The 19,197-nt window shown below is 23.8% G+C and overlaps 2 protein-coding genes across 2 annotated transcripts; one reads left to right on the top strand and one right to left on the bottom strand.

Moving 5' to 3' along the window:
• Nucleotides 1-1,097: 1,097 nt before the first annotated feature.
• Nucleotides 1,098-4,595, bottom strand: LOC113552763 (SH2B adapter protein 2). Its single transcript, XM_026955677.1, has 8 exons — nt 4,135-4,595; nt 3,788-4,055; nt 2,996-3,100; nt 2,758-2,873; nt 2,554-2,672; nt 2,283-2,464; nt 1,559-1,849; nt 1,098-1,325 (listed from the first exon to the last, which is right to left on the bottom strand). The coding sequence occupies exons 1-8, from the start codon at nt 4,377-4,379 to the stop codon at nt 1,194-1,196; spliced, it is 1,458 nt and encodes a 485-aa protein (XP_026811478.1). The 5' UTR covers nt 4,380-4,595; the 3' UTR covers nt 1,098-1,193.
• A 7,382-nt stretch (nt 4,596-11,977) lies between these two features.
• LOC113552690 (probable serine/threonine-protein kinase DDB_G0283337) lies at nt 11,978-17,965 on the top strand. Its single transcript, XM_026955531.1, has 3 exons — nt 11,978-12,162; nt 12,747-12,837; nt 16,075-17,965. Exons 1-3 carry the CDS (start codon nt 12,149-12,151, stop codon nt 17,758-17,760), a joined length of 1,791 nt encoding a protein of 596 aa, XP_026811332.1. The 5' UTR covers nt 11,978-12,148; the 3' UTR covers nt 17,761-17,965.
• Nucleotides 17,966-19,197: the final 1,232 nt, after the last annotated feature.

Raw genomic sequence — 19,197 nt, forward strand, 5'->3', positions numbered from 1 at the left:
TCCATTGAAATAACGTTATCAATGACTAGATACACTCTATAGTATAGTACTATAGTCTATACCAGGGGTCACCACTTACCAACTAATTTCTATGGAGATCCGTTTTGAAACTTACCATATTGGCAGTAGTCTCTAAGTTTCAATAATTTACACACGTTAATAAGTATATTTTTTTTCAAATTAGTATTTATATTGATTTATTTATGAATTTTTTCGATACAGATTAATTTAATTGTTTTTCCATAATATAAATTTAATATAATACACTTATAATTTTTATTTATTTATTATATAATATAAAAATTTTAAAATCTACTATGCGGTTAAGGGTCCATAAAAAGTAAGTGTTCGCGGTTCAGATGCCAGTTGGTGACCCCGGGTCTATACCTTCTATACTGCAAAGCAACTTTCCTTTTTTTTAAATTGAATTGAGTAAGGTAATAACATATAAATCCATAATAAATTATGGAAAATATTAATTAAAGGACACCTATCATTGCAAAACCATATTCAATATTATTCATACATACAAACAATATATAATAACCATAATTCATGATACAAATTACAACTACTTACTTCTGATTTAAATAATTAAACTAGCGCTGTAAATAAAGGGTAAAATATTTAAAACTTAAAATATAATCATTAATAAACAAATCAAATTCACATCATTTTAAAGTTTTTGACATTTATTTATTTATTACCATCATAAATATTGATTTCAATAATACATGTTGATGGTAATTACTCAAAATGAAAACAAATAATACAATAAAATCTTTTATTTTCATAAGCTACTACTGTTTTTGTTATAAATAAATACAATAAAAGCATGGTAAGGAACCAAATTTGACTAATAATTGCTAACTTATATGTTACAAGAGGCAATTTTAAATTTACAAATATGATGTTAAAATAATGATATTAGTAAGTTATGAATAAATAAATCTCTTAACATTTTCAATTGTTAAATAAACTTAATTGATTAAAGAATACTAGATTGAATAATTGAACATGAAAATTGAAGTACAATATAAACAAAATCTAACTGGATTTTAAAGCAAAGACAAAAACACACAAACACGAGAAGAAACTCGGCAAAATAATAAGATATATTTTATAACAATAATAATAAATTATTTACATGTTTAATACTGAACAAAATTATACAGGTGGGTGTCTCATTATAACTATCTTAGTGTATACTGGTTATTAACTGCTCTTACAACATTGCCTAATCCTGGTTCAGGTGTTGACCGATTAGTAAAGTCTGTCTGCAAGTCTTTTGTTTTCGTTCTAATAGGAGCTAACATTGTCTTAAACTATAAAAATATAGTTTTTAATAACAATTAGATATGTTTATAAATGTATAGCAACAGTGACATACATAGAAATTAATTTCAGGAGGGGTTAAAAATAAATTTCCATTCTTAAATTTCAATTAATTATATAATCAAAATCAATGCCCGTACCAATTATACATTTAAAGGGGAGTTTGAAGTTTGAACCCCTAACCACCCCTATACATGCCACTGTATATAAGACGTATACATACTTCTCTATATAGTTGAGGTGCTGAAGGTCGAAGTCCATGATCCATACTCTGAGATAATGGAGCATTTGGATCACGAGTAATAACAATAAATTCAATATTGGTATTGCTTGGAAACACACCATATTTAATTGGGGTATTTAGTATATAATCTCTGAGAGTTACATCACCAGGTCCACCATTCTCCAAAGGTATTAAATGTGTTTGAAAATGTTCAAGCATATCTTGTATACTAGGAAATGATAGATGTTGTACTCGACAGTGTCCTTGGTCGTTTAATGTCATTCTTAAATGCTAAGAATAAAATGTATCATGTATAAATGTGAAATGTATGTTGGAAGTTAATTGTATAAATAATTAGCTATCATGGTATAGTTTGCTCTACTGCAAAATTTGTTCTAACAACTGTACAATAGGCGACACACCAAAACTGCACTCTACAGCATCAGAAAATTTTTAATGAATTATTTATACCCAAATACATTTAGGCTTTAATTTTACCGATAGAATTACGGAATTATATTTTAATTTAACTAACCAAATTAAAAAAATTAAATTATAAATATGTATTCTAAAAATCAAAATTATTTATATTGTGGAGTACAAAAAACAATTTAAATTATTATTATTATTATATTGTTAGAGCACATACTGCGTTTATAATATCACTGGTAGAGCTCTATGAGGCATGATGAGTTTAAATATTATACCTAAATATTAATAATACCTTTGGTTTTCCCTTAAAATTAAATGTCAACACATATTCACCCTTTCGGGTTTCAGACTGTCTGACTAGAAACATTCCATGTCCATTAGTGCCCAAGTGTGACACTAAATTAGTAGCATCAGATCGAGCTAGCATACCATGAAACCATGGATAAAGGCGAAGTGATGACGATATATCATTTTCTTTGACAAAAAAAAAATTAATAGTTATTCATACACAAATTAGTAATTTGTAACTACAACAATCTACTATCATTTTAATTAATTCTTACCAATATCATTATTTGCAATAATATCTAAATTATTAGTGGAACTCTGAGGTGAGCTTAATAATGTTTCATTTGAATGTGCAGCTGATGAATCTAACACACCATCAATACTGCCAATAATACTATACAAAATAAATTCATAAGTTTCAATCATCGCTTACCAATTTTTAAGAAAATAAGTATATTCATATCATAATTTATTATCACCTTATATCATCATGTAAACCATCACGTTTACGCATGCAATATTTTACAGTTGCAAGCCATTGACGCATTTCTTCTGGACTTAAGGCGTCAATTATATACTCAACATTGTTTTCATCCTATATAAATATATACAAGAATGAATAATTTATAATTTATTTTATACAAATTAAATAATAAGTTATTTATAATGTTATATGTAACACATTAATATTTATAAATTATAATGCTAGATAATTACTTTCAGTACAAATGTATTAGCATATCGTTCAGGCATTTCAATTTCTTTGGTTTCTCTAGCATCTTGTATCAAAAAACAAAACACTCCGTGTTTTAATTTCAAAGACTAGAATTTAAATACATTTATAGTTAATCATTTTACAAATATTAATATACATAGTACTAAAGGTAGTGTTGGATAGTAACGTAACGTGCATTACTCATAACTGCAACGTAGTTACAATTTTCAGTAACGTTATGGTAACTTTTTTACTATTATTTTTGGGTAATAGCAAGAGTAGTGACATTAATTATTTAGAAATAACTTAGCAGAAGAACATGATACATTATAAATTTAATTTAATTTTTTATTTTTTCATAAATCGTGATGCTATGAAAGGGTTTTTTGCGGACAATCCTTCCCTTCGTATCAGCATCAGAAAATATAATTATATTTATAATTCAATTGCTACAAAATCAATATTTGAGTACCGAGCAGTTGGTTGATTTAATGCAATAAAAGATATATAATAAAAGTAAAAAAAAAAAATTTTGATTAAAAGCTCTGGGTTCATGGATATTTAAATGATAATTTGGCTAAGATCTGAAAATTGTTCAGCACACTATTGCGTATTATTGTTTATTATAATAAGTAATATACTAATGCCTAATAGTAAATATTATTATTTAATATATTTTTTTTAACTAAATGTATTACTTATTACTTATTAATTTAAAATTAAAAACAATTAACAAATACAAACATGAATATTATAGTATTAAACTAAAAATAAAAATGAAAATTATATTATACCTTAGGAGGACAGTAAAATTCTAGGGTGTAACCGTCTGTATTCTTAACCAAAGCAAGTCTTGCTTTTTCCCATCTGGGTTCTCCACCATCAAATGTTTCGCCCAACCGATAGTTTACTATACCTTCTTTGCGACATTCCACAATAATTTTGGCTAACTTTTTCTTACATTTTATAGGTCTTTGAGACATTATAGATGCAGCATCGAGTTCTACCTCATCAGAATGTTGTTTATGAAATAGCGGACGTAGAGCTCTAAATGACATCCGTCTATAAAAATTACAATAAGTTAACATTTATAAGATGAAAAAATGAATGATACAGGTACTTGTATACTTTAGGTACTTACCTAAAAAAAGGCTTTTTCTTGACAGTGATCATTGACTCTGTATCTGAATCACTGTTACCAGAATCATTATCTGGCCAATTATATCTATCACACTCGCGTTTAAAATGAGCTGCAAATACTTTAATGTAATGACCAAGTACTTCCTGCCGGGTTGATGGCTGAGATGAAAATGATGACACTAGCAGTTCAGCATTGGCCCTGGCTTGTTCATCACATAAATCAATCCAATTATTTGCATGATTCATGATTTACAACTTTAAAATTTCACTAATGGACACAACTACAGAATAGGATCGAAATAACAGTGTTTTCCTTTCATCACTAGGTAGTACACATTATTATTTCTTTTTAAGTTGTTAATAAACATAAACACGTGCTAATTTTAAAAGTAAAATACATAAAAGAAACCTAAGTAAAAAATTATTCAAATATTTGATACTCGTCTAAAATTGTTGTATTAAAAGTCTATGGAAGTTAATTCAAAATTAATTATGTAAATAAAGTATTGTATTTTTCAAAAATTTTAACATTTTTAAGGAGTGTAAACAACGTGAGTGTGTTTTGGTTATTATCGCTTATCTGATATCACTAATCAATGAAAAATAAGAGATAATGATAAACGGGGTCAATAAAGTCAGTGTATCATAAAATTCTCCCGCTGTTTCACAATATTTTTAAATGATAAGTGGAGTTACAATATAATTTTGACTTCATTTATACGTTCTATAATTTGAATTATTTAATCCTAAATTCCTAATGCATTAGCGTAACTAAAGATGAAATATATGATATTCTAATGTTAAATTATATGTATCTTATAAAGAGCTTTTTCTTTAGGTAGGTACTAGGTAGTAGGTAGTAAAAATTTGATATTTAAACAGCCTAAAAAAATAAAAATATACAAATTAACTTAAAATCAAAATTTTTTTATTATTAAGGATGAATTAAAATTATCTATAAAATATAAATAGGTACACTATGCTTAGATGAAAAATTCCATTATAGTCCAAAAATGTTATGTTATTATAATTACATTAAATAATTTAAGAAAATTCTTGATTAGAATTATTATAAGTACTATTATTTTATTTATTTTAATTTTAAAACCATTGTAACCTATACATGACATTTTAGTTATAAAATCCATAAGATGGTTATCGTATAATATACTAATAAAGTGTTTGATGTGTCGGTTTGATTATTGATTTTTTAATTAACTCATTATAAGCGATTAAAACCTATAGCACCTACAGTATTGGTACGCTTTTTTTTATTTTTCAGAGTACCATCGAATTATTAAATTATCAATCCATTATATTTTTTATTATTGATGGCGGATTGGCGATAAATAACAAACCAGTAGATATCATTGTCTCACGGTTTGGATGTTATATATAAACTAACCTAACCCTAGATCAGATTCATAGAACACCATAATACTTTTTAAAGTTTAGTTCCTAATCAATTGTTTTTTTAGATACTATGAATTAATACTAGTAAATATTAATAATATCTAGTACTTAATAATTCTTGTAAGTTTTATAAGAGTTTTTTACATGTATAATATATGATAAAATAAAATTTAGATTTTTATTGTTTATTCAACAATAAAAACTTTAATGAAACAGATTTTGAATCTCTTGTTTCATTCTACTTATTCTGTATTTTAATAATTATGTGTTAACCGCTCTCAGCAAACTGAAAATATGAAAGCTAAAATTATTACTTCTCTGAATGAAAGACTATCAAATGAGATTGATGCATTAAATCATTTAAATAAGCTTTGTTATCCAGTGACCTACTTGAATATTCACTTGCTATTAAAAAATATATGTTCACTGCAAATATCAACAGATACTCTAGAAAGAATATTTTCAAATTTAAAAAGGGTGAAAACTTATTTAAGAAATTTTATGAAAGGGGTAAGCTATTATAATTCGTGTATATATTTATATTTATATCTGTATGTATACAATTTTTAATTTTTAAGCTAAAAAATAAGTATGTACATAGAAGTATAGGACAGATTAAACAGATTTTCTATGTTGTCATTATATACCACGGCATACCTAATACCTACACATTCTCTGAAGAGGTAATTGACAAGTTGAGAAGAAACCACTAGAAAATCAGATATTTTTTTACATAAAAAAAAATTTAAATACTTACATTATTCAACATATTTTAGATTCTGAACGAAGTGATGAATGTATTGATTTTACAATGATGTGTGTGTGTGTTTTTTGTCTGTCATCACATTTTGGAATAGTAATAAAGCTTTGATTTTTAGCTTCAGCCCTGATTTGAAAAGGAAAGTGAATCTAGTTGATACTTTTTTTTTGGAAGGGAAGGGGGTCAAAATTAAAAATGTCCAGTAGTTTTTAAAAGCATCGGGAAAATCCCTAAAAAAGTAATAAAAAAACGGAAATTTTTATGTATAACCAGTTTTTGAAAAAATCGATTTTTTTTATTTTGTTGTTACTCAAAAACAAATCATTGTAAATACTTGAATTTTTCACCAAATGTTTATATTAGCGTTCTCTATTTACGATTAATTTTTCAAAATATTTGGAATTTTTTTAAGCTAATAATAGACAATTGAAATTTTTCTAATTTTTTTTTCTTTAAATGCCGACAAAAATATTTGGCTGTTCTAAAAATCTTTAAAATTTATTACAAGGTTTATTATAAGTTGTATTTATCGTAGTAAAAAAAAATCAAAAATCGTTACTCACAATTTTTGTTTATAAGCATTTAAAGTTCAAATGTTTACAAAATATGTCAAAATCGCGAAAATTTGCAAGGAATTTTGAAGTTGAAAATTCATAAAATTTTTGTTATTTATACCTAAGGTTAAAAAACCCAATACAAAGTTCTACATAACTTTTTCTTAAAATAACTGTGAAAAAAAATCCAGCGTCAATATATAAAACATTTTATGAGCGCATGAAATTTAATTTTTACAAAATCGCGTAAAAGAATGATATATTCTAAAACGATTTAAAATATTTGTTGTTCAAAAAGTATAAGCTGTAGAAACTTGACACTTTCACAAGTAGTTGAGAAAAATAAATTACAATTTAAATTTTAAATATAGGTAATAATATAGTAATATAAATGTATAATATATCCTAGACTGACAAATAATCTCCGTTCAGAATCGTTTTTCGTATACAATGATACTTGTCATTACATTCAAACTTAACACATCCATTATAATGACCTACTATCCAGTCTCCACCTCTACTATACAGTAGAGCAATACCCACTTGCTCGCCCATTCTTTTTTAAATATGTTATACGTATTTTTGAGTATATAACCTCCTCTCCCATTGAAAATATTCACGTGACAGTGTACATCAATAATCTAAACTACAAAATCAAAAGTTTTAATTTATAAATACATATTGACTGCTGTTATATTTAAAATTTTAAAAACACATCCTAATTAAATTATTTAACTTTTATAAAAGCCATAAAAGTATTAGAATTTCTTTAAGCGAGGATATATATGACTAAAATTATCGATGCTAAAAGGCTCAGAATTTTATTACCTACTGATAGAGTCAGTGACGTATATAAGGGGGGAGGTAAGGGGTTCAAACCCCTCCCAAAATGTATGGTTGGTACGGGCATTGATTTTGATTGTATCATTAATTGGAATTTAAGAATAGAAATTTTTTTAACCCCCCCACCTGAAATTATCTTCGATATAGGCCACTGAATAGAGTAATAAATGGAAAAAACACAACCATAACCGTATAAAAATAGCTAAAAAAAAGCTGGATTAAAGGGGAGATATATCTCTCTATAATCACCCCCCCCCCCATAAATAAGCCATTGATATAAATCATAATAGACTTATTAAACAATATACATTATCAATATAATATTAAATATTTAGTTTTTTTATATATAATTTAATACTTGTGTAACTTAATAGTTATTAGATAGAGGTAGATACTAAATTATTTAATTAATTAATTAAAATTATAAATAAACAATGTATGGACTGTCTATAATAACAATAATATAATAATATAGCCTTTGATAAATGCATCCGCATTGATTTTAGTCCTAGGTAATATACCTATTATATTAATAAATACATATTAGATATAGGTACACCTCAATTCGTGTGCGTTTGTTTGAATAATTAATCAATAAATAAATATGTGTTTGTTGTATATAGTAGACGGTAATATGCCAAAGTTGGTATCTTTGGTACCTATGTTAATTATTATTACTTATTATATAATTGTATTTCTCCTCTGATCAATAAGCTTTTTTGATATACCTATATAATAATATATACCAATACGGCAATACCATCAAGTCTTTTATGTACACCTACATGTGATTCGCTCATTATTATTACTTTTTTTTTTTTACCAAATATACCTATATTTTTACTTTTATTTTATAAATTGGAGTTATCTATATGACCCAGTAATAATAGTTATTATTTCGGAAGAAGGAAGAGACAATTTTTTAAATTATAACACTCATCTTAAGTACCTACTATAATATTATAACAATATTAATTATTAGTTATTTATTATGCATAATAATAATATACACTCCAAATTCCAAATATTATTTGATAATATTGTGATAATAAAGAATAAGCACATTATAGATATTATATATATATATAAATCATCATAAATTCAGTATTGTTATTTGTTTCTGTACATTAATATACTTAATAGGTATTTTGCTTATGTAAGTACCAGTTATTATTGTTAAATTATTTAGACATATATCTATACAAGATATAATGTAAAAAAAGAGGGGATCTATTATAATGTGTATCGTTTTAAATAGGTACCTATAGCTTGAATTATTTAGTCAGCAAATATATGTACAAATTATTAAAATTTTAAATAAATAAATAAATTATAACAAATTTAAATAAGAATAATAGGGTGGTATATTATATTTAATTTCACAATAGGAACATATTTTATTTATATTGAAAATTCGTGTATACATAATACAATTTTTATATAGGTAAAATGTTATAAACAAAAGCTAAAAAAATTTAAAAATTTAATCGTAGGTAACAAAATTTTATTAAATGTTTCTTTTTATTCTGCTGGCCACACTGATAGCTTGATCTTGTAATAATTTTACATGCCATTTCATTTATTATTTTATTCTGTTACTACTGCATACCATACAACTTTGTTGCTACTTGCCGCTGGCCTTGTTAAATACATTTTTTTTAAATGTGTTAATATTAAAATTATTTTATATTATACAATATTTAAAATTAACATACTGAATTGAAGAGTTTTGAGGTAATTTTATTATTTTTGCATATAATTTATTTTAATAAAATTAAATTAAAAAATAATTATAAGTACCTAAGTATCACAATTAAAAATAAACAAATTAATTTAAAATGTATAGTAGAGTGACTAGAACACTAATATATAAACCAATACATATCCCATGCCATAAATTATATTATAACTATTAGATATTATAATTTAGAACGGTTTAAGATAAATCCATTAATCCACATCCATAGATCAAATAAATTTGATAAATCGAAAAATCAAAATATATATCATGATGAAGATAACGATATATTCCTCCATGGTCAATGGTATAATAATATTTAACATTTATATAACTACATAAATAATTACGATTTTTTTTGTAATTTCTAAAATTACAATAATTATAAAAAAAATTAGAATTTAAAAAAATACATATATTCTTAAGACAATAATATAGCTAGAGATTCAAAAATTGATGACGTCACTATTTGTGGTATCTATAGCCACAAAGCTATAGCCGTTCTAGTCAATGACTCAATTATTATTATTTGTTATGATAATGCGTGGAAATATTACTAAATATATCATGCAAAAAATACAATTTAGTTGTTATGTAGGTACCTACTTTTATTAAAAATATTTCATTAAATTACCAAATTGTTATAGTAAAAGAATATTCAACCACTGTCCACTACAATAATAACACTATAAGTTTTTTTTTAAATATTACCTAGGTTGCACTTATACCTATAAATAATTATAATAATGTTATATATATAAGTAACCGTACTTACTATCTATTCACTATTGCATAATATATCATTTATTAATTATTATTAACTTTCAATTAGGTATCATACAAAAAATACCTTTTCAAATAATCAAAATACGATAAATATATATCTATAATACATGTATAATTGCAATATTTTGTATACATACAAGTGTGAATACCTTACCTATACTTACAATTATAAAATTAATTTGTTCCTTCACTTAAATTAAATTAAAATATTTATTTTTTGTGTTTATAAATTTAAGTTAGGAAAAAAAGTAGTTAATATTAAAATTAAAATAATAGTTTAGTTTTATATTTGTAAATAATTTACTTGAATAAAATGCCTATAACTATTAATATATTATTTATGTGTATATTTGTATTATACAAATAAGCTATCAGTTTACCTACTTAAAACTTGCTACCTATTTTTACTATAAGCAATTTAAATAAAAAGTATCAGAGAGCATTTGTTATTTGTTTATTTAACTTTTATTAATTTATATTTATACTAAAAATTATTTATAAATAATTTTAATATATATCTATTGCATATAACCAAATTAGGTATGCCTAGGCCCTTGTTAGATACCTATTTCTATGTAAAATCGTATTAAATATATCAATTATAAAATCGTAATAAATCGCATATATGTAAAGATGCCTATATAAATATAATAAAGTAGGTTTAACTATTTTCTCTATTATTCACATTACCAACCTATTACCAGTATTATCTATATTAGGTAAATTTTTTTTAACCCACAAAAATAACTAATATTTATTTAATTATTTTATACAAAATAACTTTTACTTATATGTAAATATCGAAGAACTTGTTTCATTCAAGAAAATTAATATGAATCTTACTCAGTTATTGATCTTATTATTCGAATAGGTACTTAATGGTTAACACAAATATTACTTAAAATTAATAATTACGTAAATAACGATTTAATATTTATAAAAGCATTATATAATATATTATAATAAACCATAAACGTCTTACAATCAAAATTAATAAAATAAAAGCCAAGTACATGTTAATATTGGTTAAAATATTTATGGAGCTTTATTATTTTTAAAATAATTAATTAATTAAAATGATAATATAAAAGTATAAACAAAACAGATACAAATTAAATCATTTTTTATTATATTATTATGATGATTAGACATACGTTTAGTCACCATTAATTGTTAAATTAAGTACATTAAAAATCACATACTTGGGGCCAATAGTGAACAAAGAGAGCAACAAGCCAGCAACTATTTTGTTCTGATAATATGTTATATACGTATACTATGTAGGTACTTATTATTTTTTATGTAAGGAAATTATTCCGCAGGAATAAATAATTTCCTAAACATCTAAGAAATTTATTGAATCTTACAACGGTCACACTGTTTGCATGATCTTGGGGTATTAGGGTTGTATATTTCACTATTTGGTTAATCGATGTTGTTACATTTTATTAAATAAATCGATTGTAATATTTTTATTTTTTACAATTTGGAGGCTTATAATTTTTATATTTTGTAATATAAATTTACTACATTAATATTAATCATAATCTTTATTTCAATTTTATATTTCGTATGAACATTTTTAAATTTGAATATTTTATAATTTTACAGGAGTTAGAAGTAACTCAAACATAATAATTATCCAATTCAATGAATAATTTATTATCGTAAAATGTAGGATACAATATAATGATTGTTCCTTATCGATATTTCTCGTAATTCGATTGTCTACTGTCTAGTGCCAGTTGTAAGCTGTAGCTCTGAACAGTGTTACTGTTTCGCTCTACCTTTTTTCTACTTTCATTTTTATTTTATTTTTTAAATGTGTTTGCCAATTTTAATACATTGCTATTTGTTTTAAATAAATTTAAAAATGCCATCTTAATTATCCACAATAGTTACCGAATATAATTTTAATTTAATGTTCAATTCACCGTGAGTAATAAACTTATAACTAGATTTAAGCAATTATTAAACTTATTATTACATACCAAATTATTCATAATTTTTTTTTATAAATATACATAAAATACAATTAATTTGTTTATTTCAAATAATTATTTTTGTTTATAATTTTATTGTTTATCTATTGGTTTCATGCTTTACCAAATAGTATTTTATAATATTTTAGTCATAAAACTTATGACCAATAATTAAATATAGGTAATATAAATGTAGGTATTATAAATAATATTAATTTAGTCAATTGCTTATTTATTATCAAACTATCCAATAAATTTAATTAAAAATTATTTTACTCTTAAAATAATAGATAATATTAGGTAGTTTATTATATTTTGGTGTTATTTTCATTCAATAGGTATTTTAATTTAATTTTAAATTAACATAGGTACAAAATTAAATAGTTTAATTATTCAAAGTACAATAATTAATGTGATAAACTTAAAATTAACAATTGATTTATTGACTTATATAACTATTATTTTAAGTGTTTTTGAATGTTTAATTCCTTACTCTATGAGCGATTATAATTAATTTATTAATTATTTTTGTTTTAGTTTTAAAATGACTGAAACAGATTTGAAAAAAATTCCATTTTTTAAATTATTAAATCTTGAAGCTATTACTCCAGTCAATGATTCATCCAAGGTAATTATAATTTATTTATTTTATCTTTCTTTTAAGTAGATAATTTATAGTATTTTAAGTGTTATTATTCTGTAGAATGAACTATAAGTTAGTTTACTAAAGATTAATAAATGATATGGAGTAAACTTATTTGGGGATCCACTTATTTATATAATATGTATTATAATTTTAATTAATGAAATCAGCATACATTTTGCATAATTAATTTACAATTTGTTTAGATGTTATTACATTTATAAAAATTTGCTAGTATTTAATCAACATTAAATTCAATTAAGATAATTATATCACCAAAATGTATTTTTTGATCTATCTTTTAGATATACATACAAGTATCACATGTTTTTAAAATAAAATTGTTTATAATTTAACCTCATGATAAAAATGTACATTTTATTATATCATTAAATTAGAATCTTCTATTCTTATATGAAGACAATTATTTTGGATGTTTTGATTTACATGACTATGTATTTAATTTTGATCAATTAAAAAATTCATTAAGGACATACTTATTTTTAAATACTTAATCAGAGCACAAATTTTAATTTAAGTACGTAATTTTGTGGAATACATGTTTTAATTAAAAATGAGTAGTGAGCATATTCCTAATACTTTTAATAAAATAAACAGTATTTTTTTATATATTTTGTAGTAAATACAGTTTCTTAAATAAACACAATTTTTTTGTATTAACTATTCAGACATATTGATAATGAGCGTTTTTATGTTAAATATGTACAATCTATAATAAATCATATTAGAGAATGTCGTTATTAATAAGATAAAATAGGTAAAAGATTTTTGATTTCTCAATATGCCCTATTCAATCTATTATTTTAGTGGTATGAAAAAGTTGAATAACAACTTTTGTTAAATATTTCATCTTTTTTAATATGTATTTTGGCAAAAATAACCTAAACATTTACATATTTTGACTTGTTTATTTAAAAATAAATACGGTCTTAGTAATAACCAATAGCCATTAATTTGTTAAATAGAATTAATATATTGATTATTTTACTTCTATTTATTATCAATGCTTCTCATCAATTCATTCTTTGTTGAGTATTTGTGGATAAATAAAATTTATAATTGATTTTATTAAATAATTTTAGTATAACATAACACAATTTTTATATTAGTTAAAAGTAATAACAATAATACATAATACATAATAAGTACATTATTTTTGATTTGGTGATAGACTGATATTTCACGGGGTGCCACCAATGGGTAACATCCACTCCTCATCATTAATAAAATACCATCTAATTTATTTATTATGTAATGTCTAAATAGTAAATACAAATTGTAAAAAAAAAATTTAGTTCAATAAAAAAAAAATGTATATATGTATAAACAATATATATTTTTAAATTGAAGCACTTTCTTTTAATGATATTTTTTTGGTTATTAATTTATTTATTATAGTTAATTTTTTAATGATTTTATGAAAAATAAATCAATTTGATTTAAGTTTTAACATTTTAAGCTAAATTTTTTAATAACAGATTTACATATAAACATTAAATAAATAGATTCCTTTTAATAAAAAGTTTGAGTTTTGATAAAAATGTTAAAATAAAGTACCGATCCAAGATGGTCTAAGACTATGTCACATTCAATCCTCGATTTTCCCCTATCTGTGGCTTGTGTTTTCCAATTTTGGTCTTCCGTTCAGGGATTCTGCATTTTTTTAAATTATAAATTCCTACCTCGAATGGGGTTTCCAAATTACTTTTTTTTCTACTAGATTTTCTTTCATAATGATGTGTAAAAGTTGGTTAGGGATTTTGCCACATGTGTAGATAAATTATCTTCAGCTTTTGTTTGTGTCCTATATGTTTAGTTTCTGAAAGAAGCTCTAACTTCTGTGTGATTTAGTTCTTATATGTTGTCCTTAAAGAGTCATAACATAAGTAATAACTAGATTTATTAGTGTAATATATAATTTTTTCTTCATTTCTCTCGGCATAGACCATAACCCTAATATTTTTTTAAAGCTACACAAATATTTATTTTCTGACAAATAGTTTTAAGTATTTTCTTTAACAACTTTATTTTTTCTATCAATATTGAACCAAAGTATGTAAATTGTTTGACTGTGCTGAACTCATAATTACCAACAATGAGGGATGAACTTATTTCCATACTGTCTTGTCTCTCAGTGGTCATTTACTCTGTTCTGATCTTATTTACCTTTAGCCCTAACCTTTATAATTTATAGTTTAGAGGACGTTCTATCCGCATGTGTTGTCTCTGTCTTACTAATGTAGATCATAGCAGATTTGCGTTCAGCAGAGCACATTTTGTGATGTTAGCTTTAATATTAGAGTAAATTTACCTATTATCAAATTTAAAAACAAGAATATTATGTAGTAAATGTCTTATGCTTTTATTGATATTATCATTTTAAAGTGAGTTATGAATATTTTAAAGTTGTTATATTTTGCATAGCTATAACTCACTTTAAAATGATAATATCAATAAAAGCATAAGACATTTACTACATAATATTTTTGTTTTTAAATTTGATAACAAGTAGATTTACTCTAATATTAAAGCTAACATCACAAAATGTGTTCTGCTAAACGCAAATTAGTTATGATCTACAATAGTAAGACAGAGACAACACATGCAGGTATAACGTCCTCTTAATGCACTATTGGTTCAAAATTTATTTATTTACGTTTTTGGAATATAAAATAAATCGGCATCATTAAAAAAATAAATTGACTGAAATAAATATTTAAGATACATAAAGAATATATTTTTTAATAACTAAACATAATTATAATTACAGTAGACTCTTGTTAATCCGGCCGTGCAATAATGAAGTATATCCAGTAATCGGCTGTATTTTAATTTTTTTTTCCATGTAAACAACTACAAGAAAAAGTCTTATAAGCCTCATTTCAAACAAAAAACAGAAAAAATTCTAATTTTTTTAGCCCCGAGATTAATTCAACACAGTAATCAATTTGTTTTGTACATATGTTTTTATAAAATAAATTACGGTTTTTAAATAAGCAAAAATGCATTTTTTCATGATCCCATATTAATTTATCAGTTCTCTAGTCTGATTGGTCTAATATCTACCTGTCGTAAGAGTCTACTGTATTTTTAATAATTTATTTTATACATTTTCAAATGTAATCACTATTATTTTCTGAAATAAACATTTTATATTTAGTTTATTAATGTGTTTATATACCTTTATATATTTTTTTTCAGATTTTCAGAAATCATTTATTAGTTTTACCAGGCCATAAAGCAGATCTCGTGTACAAAAATAACAATATAAAAACTGGATATGAAAATTTTTGTATTAAAAAAGGCACTTTAAAATTGTTTCCATTTAAAGATTTTGATTTTATTGGTAAACATGTTGTGTGTCAAAAATGTTGTCAAAAGTTTGCTTCAAAATTGTCTTATAAAGCACATGTTGGAACTGGTATTTGCGTTAGAACTTACAATGGACCGAATCTTATCTACCTGAAATATAAAAACAGAAATTATAGACAAGTTCGAAAAAAAAATAAAAAAAAGTTTGAAGAAGACTTTCATGGTCATGATATTAAAAAAAATTTATTAAATCCTGAAATGTTGAACACCTTACAGACTCGTAATAAATGTTATTCTGATATAACATATCAACGAAATAAAGTCAAAGATAAACCAATTAATAATGATGAGCCTTCTGTGAAAAAACCAAGAGGAAGACCTAGAAAGAACATTATTAATAATAATGAGAATAATAATGTTGAGCTAAAAAAACGAGGCAGACCAAAAAAGTTAATTGCAGTTGGAGTTGATAGCTCAAGTCAAAATGATAACAGCTCAAGTAGTAACCTGGAAATCGATGAGTCTGAGGAACCAAAAAAATTTAGTAATTGCATGGCTGATGATGCATTCAATAATAATATCAATGACCATGGAAAATTAAAATCATTTTCTTTCAAAATGAAAAGTCTCAGAGAAAAGTTTTGGAAAATTTTTAAAAATGATTGTAAATCGAAAGATGTAGATATTAATGAATATCAATATCTTGTCAAATACAAATCCCAGTGTAATGAAGAAAAAAAAGGTGATTTACCAGCTGAAGAAAAAGAAATTTTTCTTAAAATTGAAGAACTAGAAAATGATATTAAGTTACTTTCTAAACAGTTTCAGGGTAAAAATGAATATTCAAATAATGATGAATTAAAATTAATGCTGACAAAAATTAGTGATATGCGTAATGAAATTAAACAAAGTAAACTGAAGAAGACTGATATGAAGGAATCAATACCAGATGAAGGCAAAGAAAATATTCAATGTACACTCAAAAAGAAAGAAAATGAAACTGAGATTGAAATGAATAATATAGATTTTGATAAAAATGAAAAATGTATAGGATTCTGGTTAACTAATAGTAATACTGTTTCCTCCACTATAACCATAAAAATGAATGATGGTTGTAAATCCATTAATTGTACAAATGTAGATAATTTTAAAAAAGAATCCACAAGTCAGGACAGTTTTGGAGATAACTTAAAAACATTAACTGCAGATAAAACTCCAAATATAACCAATTCAGTTAATAACCATTTAAATGATCTTGGTTTAAATTATATCTATAACCCAATATTGAACTGTAGAAATTGTAGTAAAAATTTTGCTTCTATTGCAGAATGGAAATTACATCGTTCTGAACATTTGGTTAAGTTAAATAAAAGTTTTTTATGTAAGATTTGTGGACACAGATTCAAAATGTATAAAAATTTTACAAAACACATCAATATTCATAAAAAAACTGAACAAAAAAAATTGTATTATGATAAAAAAAATTCAAAAGCCTTAGTGTGTAAAATATGTAATAGACATTATAATTACCTTAGATCATATTATGCCCATATTAAAACCCATATTGATGAATAACCTTTTTTTTTAATTTCCTGACATATATATACATGAATTTTTAATGTATAGTACATTTTCTAAAACCATTATAGATTGTTCACCATATTTGAATTAAATTATTTTTGTATTTTATGGTTTAATTAAAATATTCATTGTATTTAAATTGCTATAAGTTATGCGTTTTGGTATCTTTTTAAAATAAAATATTTTTTATAATATTGAATTATATTATGTATATTTTAATTATAATTAATTTAGTTTAAAAAATTAATAAAAGTCATAACAATGATAAAATGTATACATTTTTTAGTTTAAGATATCAAAACCATTAAGTTTATTTTGTGTATCACATGCAGTGGCGTGCCAAAACTATACATATTTGAAACAATTGCCTCAAGACCACAATTGGTGGGTAGATAGGTGGTTACCAAGTAATGGATTTAGCTTGATAAAAAGTTTTTAATAATAATAAAATGTAGATTAAAAGCCGTGGATGATTGTTTGCTTCAGGTACCTATGAAAATGTTCAGTATACTGCTGTGTAGGTATACACTCATATTATGTACTCTAAGCTTTAAATCTAAAACAGTTCTAGTGTCTTGAGTCAATTACTAGCCTGTGATGGTCAGTTTGACACTGAATAATTGCAGCTGTTTTATCCAATATTATTGTCAACTGCATCTAGATATTGCAGGGAACTAGGGAAATGATAGATTTATATTATTGACACTAAATGTACCTAGAAATGTCTGGGTCTTACAATAATGTATGTATATTTTTAATTAACTATGCTAAGCACTTTTTGGTTGAGTAATTTAAAATTATTTTGTTGCAACTTTGAAAATAGGAAATTTCATTCTTTTTAAAATTTTTTATTTTTATTATTCAATAATTAAAAATGTTATAGAAAATGTATTAACTATACAGGTAATTCATTTTCCAAACATGTCCATTTTTAAAGTTATTTTAGAGATCACTTTAATAAACTAATTAATTTATCTAGTTTGATATTGTAGGAAGAATACATACTATCCTATACACCTATTATATTAGTTATATATAGTTTTTCTATGACCTAATATCCTACTTCTGTAATCTGTCTAGAATTACCTATTTTATTTCTTACATTTCTAAAATATAAAACACTAAAATACATTATATTATTTAGAATCAAAAGATGGATGTGAAAATTATACTATATAATTTAATATACAAAATATACACTTTAAAAAAAGCAGTTGAGAGATCACAAAACATATTTTTCATGAGTAGATACTTAACTAACAAATATTTCTCAAAAAATATTAAAATATATTTACTCAATTGTACCTATATATGAAACGTCAATAATGACTAATTTTAATAACATTTTTGTTTTATTAAATTGCATATACATGCATTATACTTATATAACACTATACTATAATAATACAACGCAATGATAGAAATTAGAAG

Source organism: Rhopalosiphum maidis, chromosome 2, assembly GCF_003676215.2.
Source record: "Rhopalosiphum maidis isolate BTI-1 chromosome 2, ASM367621v3, whole genome shotgun sequence".
Lineage (NCBI taxonomy): Eukaryota > Metazoa > Arthropoda > Insecta > Hemiptera > Aphididae > Rhopalosiphum > Rhopalosiphum maidis.